Below are 6,000 nucleotides of genomic sequence, written 5' to 3'. Positions count from 1 at the left end.
AAGAACTAACAAAAGTACAAAAGTGAAGGAAAATGTAAAATAACAAGTTTTGGCTAGGATGTGGTGAATTGGAGTCCTTGTGTATTGCTGATGGAAATGTAAAATGATGTAGCCATCTTGGAAAACAGTCTGGTATCTATGCAAAAAGTTAAACATAGAGTTACCATGCGACCCAGCATTCCACTCCTAGGTATGTACCCAAAAGAATTGAAACAAGAGCTCAAACAAATACAGATATTTGTACACCAGTATTCATAACAGCATTAGTCACAATATCCGAAAGGTAGAAACAATCCAAGTGTCCTTCAGAAGATGAATGGAAAAACAAAATGAGTTCTATCCATAGATGGAATATTATTCATCTGTAAAAAGAAATGACATTCTCATTCTCATACATGTTACAAAATGGATAAGCTTTGAAAACATTAGGTGAAATGAAATAAGCCAAACACAAAAGAATGCTGTATGATTTCACTTATATGAGGCACCTGGAATAGCAAATTCATAGAGACAGAAAGTAGACTAGAGGTTACCAGGGGATGTGGGAAGGGGTGATAGGGAGTTAATGTTTAATGCAGACAGTTGCAGTTTGGATAGCGGTAATGGTTGCACAGAATTGTGAATGTACTTAATGTCACTGAATTGTATGCTTAAAATGGTTAAAATGGTGAATTTTCTCTTATGTGTATTTTACCACAATTAAAAAAAAGTGAAGGAACAAATGAGAAACAAGACAGGTAAATGAGTACAGAAGCTGCTTTTGACCTGAGGACATTTGCCATTTCTCAGAAAATTAGGACCTTTCCTTTATAGCTTCATGCAGCAAGAGAGACAGGAATCAAAGCCCAGCATCTTTTTGTTGAGTATTTAATATTAATCAGGGACCTAGGGATTGACCGTAACCTAGGCATGAGCCCTGATCAGGAATTGAACTGGCAACCTTTCAGTGCACGGGGCGATGCTCAACCAACTGAGGCACACCAGCCAGGGCAGGCATCCCATTCTTTTTTAAAAAATATATTTTTATTGATTTCAGAGAGAGGAAGGGAGAGGGAGAGATAGAAACATCAATGATGAGAGAGTCACTGATCGGCTGCCTCCTGCACGCCCCCGACTGGGGATCGAGCCCACAACCTGGGCATGTGCCCTGACTGGGAATCAAACTCCAATCTCCTGGATCCTAGCTCTATGCTCAACCGCTGAGTCATGCCTGGCCGGGACAGGCATGCCATTCTTAATGAGAAATGTCCATCATCACTTGTGGACTTGCCCAACTGTACTTTTGCTCTTGAAACCATCTGCCCTATTTTCTCAGTGTTGAATTTAAATAGACTGCTTTTATTGTCTTTAATTGAAAAGGCTTTTTTTGCACTAACCTAAGACACATAAGGAAACATCCTAACTGCGGTGAAGGTTACAAGACTAAGCAGGGAACCTATGTTCTCATTATCTCTGTCTTGATTTGTTTTGCTATCAAAGATCAGCTCTGGATAGTTTGCCAGAATGAACCCTACTTGCAATGGGATGACAGAAAGCAAGGTAAAATAAAGAATATGTAACTAAGCAGAAATTAGCATATTCCAAACAGCAGGTTTTAGAGACCTATAGTAGTGTATTAGGATTCTCCAGAAAAACAGAGCCAATAGAATAGAATGAGATTTATTATAAGGAATTGGATTTTTAAAAATTTTTATTTATTGATTTTAGAGAGAGAGAAAGAGAGAGAAACATTGATTTGTTGTTCCACTTATTTATGCATTCATTGGTTGATTCTTGCATATGCCATGACCAGGGATTGAACCCACAACCTTGGCATATCAGGCCAATGCTCCAACCAACTGAGCTACCTGGCCAGGGCTCACATTGTTGAGGCTGAGAAGTGCCATGACCTGCTATCTGCAAGCTGGAGACCCAGGAGAGCCATTGGTACAAGTTCAAGTCAGAGTGCAGAAGACCCATGTCCCAGCTCAAAAACAGTCAGGCAGAGAGAGCAAATTCTCCCTTACTCCATCTTTTGTTCCATCCAGACCTCCCATGGATTGGATGCTGACCACCCCCACTGGGGAGGGTAGTCTGCTTTATTCAGTCCACTGATTCAAGTGTTAATCTCATCCAGAAGCACCCTCCCAGACACCCAAAATAATGTTTAAACAAATATCTAGATACCCCATGGCCCAGTCTAATTGATACAAAGTCAACCATCACAGGAAGTGAGCAGTTTGGCAAATGTCAGTGGCGAGTTGTTTTTCCCCACTTTAAATGTGACTCGATATTGAGAACTCCAATTGGCCACCTGCGTATGAGCCCTATGGTTCACCCACAGCCTTCACTATTACCTATCACTTTTCTTTGGCATGATCCTACCTCAAAGGTAAATAACATTCTTCCTCTTTTGAAAAGTTTCACTGAAGAAATGAATCTAGAGCAGCAGCTTCAGCCGGGGGTGATTATGCCTCTCAGGAGATATTTGGAAATGTCTTGTTAGCTGGAATGATACTTAAATGGTACTTTACATGACCAATTTTAAGAAGCAAGCTGACCACATGTTTACTCCAGGAGAGGTGGGCCCATATCACCTGAATGGGATATTCTTGCATAGATAACTGGGTCCATTAAATTGTTTGCTGCTTTGGATTATACAGCTCTTAACAGCGCATGCCACGTGGCTATAAGCCACCTGTGTTAGCCAGTGACACTTGGCTAGATATAGCCCCAGGGCCTCTTGAGTGCTGAGTTCTATAGTCTTGCTGCCTCTCAGGACCTACTTCTGTCTGTAAGTTCCCTTAATAAACTTTTGTAATCCTGGAGTTGCTGTCCTCTTTGGTCTTTTGGCCCCAGGAAATTTTCCCAACATGTGTGGAGACATTTTTGATGTCACAACTGGGAAGATGCTATAGGCATTTAATGAGTAGAGGCCAGGGATGCTGCCAAACATCCCCCAGTGTACAGGGCAGCCCCACACAAAACATCCAGCCAAGAATGTCAATAATGCCTAGGGTGAGAAATGGTGATCTAGAGAAAAAGAGACTTTGCATACCGCTAAACACAGGGTGCCCCACATGTCCCCTGTGTATGTCATGGAAGCTAGTAGATCAACATTTTCCCACTGAGTTTAAACTGCTGGTTAGGCTGTAGCGTTGAAATTGGCAACTTTTAAATACAGTAGGTTTAAGGTAGACATTAAATCTCAAATCTGGATGAAAAACAAGAAAGCCATAGGAGAAATTAAGCAGCACTTTGAAATCTAGGAGAGCTGTGAAAATTGCGTGCAGGTGGCTTCATTCCAGCTCATGGAGCCAAATATCCCATAGTGAGTTCTTAGATGGGAGGGGCAAGTATTCATTTTCATCAGAGGCAAAGGCTGAAATTGCAATGATGGCCTCTTCAGCCCTTCAGAAGGTGCCACTTGATTCCCAGCACAATGTCACTTCAATTTTAACTACACTGACTTGTCCTGATTCATAGAGGTCAGTGGTAAAATATCAGAAATCCTGTTTCTGAGCTCATCAATTTATGTGCTCTGTGCCAAACCTGATTGCTTTTTTCCTTTTTTTTTCTTAAATGAATAATCTGCGCATTTTGCTCATGGTGAGGAAAAAAGTCCGTGTTAATAATTTACAAAAGACACAGCTACTCCTCTTTTGCATCTTCAAATCTCTCAAAGCACATGATTGTCTAAGCGTATCTGGTTTCCAAGTAGCTGAGTGATGAAATACGATTGGCCTCCCGGCATCGATTCCTCCTCTCCTTCCCCTCTTACTCTTGTCTAGCAGTTATTGTTAGGATACAATCATTCTTATAAAAGAATAAAAACCAGGGTTCTTTCTTTCTGTCCTTAGGCTGTTTTGGCTTCCTACCATGGACGAGGATCTTGCAGGAGAAACTTGGCAGACTTTCCCCATCCCCTGGGGCTTCGGCAAGGCGGGAGAGGATGACGGTGGACACGGCTGCCAGTGAGTAACAGCCCTACATTAAAACAGCGGGGTCTGACTCTGTTTTCTCAGCTTAGCTCTGTTTTTCAGTGGCATGAATTTCTCTGGACAAGGGTTGAAAGCCATGTCTCAGAATTATACAAGAATGATGCCTTTGATTAAAAAAATAATGAGATCCCTCTGAGGTTTGTTCAGGAAATTCTAATTATTAAAAAGAATATTGAGAGTGAGGCAGGAATATCCTGTAAGAGAAAAGTACAAAATCATATATGACTTTGGTTGTTTATTTCCTCAAGGCTAAATGTCCAGAGGCCCTTTTGGGAAAAGAGAAACTGATTTTAGCTGCTTGTCCTTATATATGTTATTATAATAGCCTATAATTTACAGAAAACTTTTGACTACACTTATTGCAAAGGAAATTCATTTGTGCAGTATTTATTTTCTTTTGAAAATGGTACCTTCTCAGTGATAAATATATTTGTAAGGATGAAAAGTTTTGATTTTTAAACAGAAAATGTTATGTTGGTTATGCAAATTGATTTGTATAATGTTGAATGTTCTTCATAAATAAGTTTTTATCCTTTGTGAAAAACCACAATTATATACAAAGCTCAGATCATTACTGAGTGGCTTATGGTTTATATAAGTATATAATTTTTTCCTGGGGTCGTCTAGGTTTCAAGTCTGAGAAATTTGTCAGGAAGGCATACATTTTGGAAGGCTGATTGGAAAGTTTCCAGTCATTTGCTGTTTAATGCTTTCTCATTAATCACTGACACTGTGTATTATAAGCCACTTAAGAATTGGTGTAAAGGATATTCTTTCAGTAGGTTCTATGGTTATTGAGTGTTCACACATTGTGATAAGAACATTACGGAGGCCCATGTATGAAGCAATTGCCACAGGTTAAGAGAAGCTCTCTGAATGGGCAAAATTCATTACCTTGACTTTTACTGCTTGGGACTTTAAGCCAAATATTTTTTAGGGTTGTCATAATTTTTCATGAATGTAATCACTTGGTGGCACTATTCGTTTTAAAACAGTTTTGAGAGTTTTCATGCATGCAGATGAAACCTCTTTCTGTTATGCAGTTCATTGGAAGATATAGAAATCGATGTTGTCATTATATGAAACTAGAATGCACAAAAGTCTGACATTTTGGAACTTGCAACTATGATCCCCCAAAACGACTGCTTGTGACATAATTTGATTTCTTTTTAGTGCAAAGATTCTCACCCTGATTTCATGCTTGAAGGATGAAATGATTGACTATTTGGGCGAAGGAAAGTGACCACTAGAGACATGGGAGCCTGCGATTTGTGTCTCTTGCTTGCCTGGTCAATAACCTGAAATGAAATAAATTCAGCTCCAAGTTCATTGAAGCATATTGTTTATGGGTTTTGGAGAGAGTAGGTAATAGAAGCGATAAGAAGTATTTTAAATCAAAATACTAAAGCCAAACCACTGAGTTTCAGTTTGGTAGTTTGTTGGCCGTAGTTTTAACTCCATGTATCCAGTGAAAAGTCTAGAGCACCTTGTTTCAGTAGAATGAGTGCTAAGTACGTCTCTAAAGTCTGAAGTTCTGTGTTATCCCTGGATGTGCTTAGTCATGAGATGATTCAGGGAGTATATTATTAATCATATATATATATAATGTTATTTTATTTTTATGGCTCAACATAGAAAGCAACCATTATTATAACTTCAGCCTATGTCTCCAGTGGACAGTGCTCTCAAGTATAGAACTATATAAACTTGCTTCCAGATTTAATGGATGAAGATAGTTTTCATAGAGCAAGTAATGTTGGTCCAATTTGTCCAGCTGAGTCTCACTCATGCTGCTGGCTTCACAGGACTAAGATCTGAAATCCTTAGTCTGTTCTCCAATAAACAGTGTAGGCTGCCTAGACTGGGGGTCCCACACCCCTCATTCACGTGCCTCATTGCTGATCTGAAGGAGCTATCATTAGACTGGTGTGAAGAGGAGAATGGTTCACTCTTTCCTGAAGTTTTATAATCCTTGAAAATTAAAGAGACTTGAGATTGTTTTTGCTGTTGATTAAAAAAC

General features: G+C 39.5%; 1 protein-coding gene across 1 annotated transcript in view; it reads left to right on the top strand.

Moving 5' to 3' along the window:
• The first annotated feature begins 3,846 nt into the window (after window positions 1–3,846).
• FRMPD4 (FERM and PDZ domain containing 4) overlaps window positions 3,847–6,000 on the top strand; it is a 618,455-nt gene continuing 616,301 nt past the window's right edge. Inside the window, exon 1 of the mRNA XM_081125794.1 lies at window positions 3,847–3,953. Coding sequence (XP_080981920.1) covers window positions 3,859–3,953 — 95 coding nt within the window. The 5' untranslated portion in view covers window positions 3,847–3,858. The remainder of the gene's footprint in view (window positions 3,954–6,000) is intronic.

The sequence above is a fragment of the Miniopterus schreibersii genome, assembly GCF_964146895.1.
Source record: "Miniopterus schreibersii genome assembly, chromosome: X".
Lineage (NCBI taxonomy): Eukaryota > Metazoa > Chordata > Mammalia > Chiroptera > Miniopteridae > Miniopterus > Miniopterus schreibersii.
This window is presented reverse-complemented; position numbering and strand designations above follow the sequence as displayed.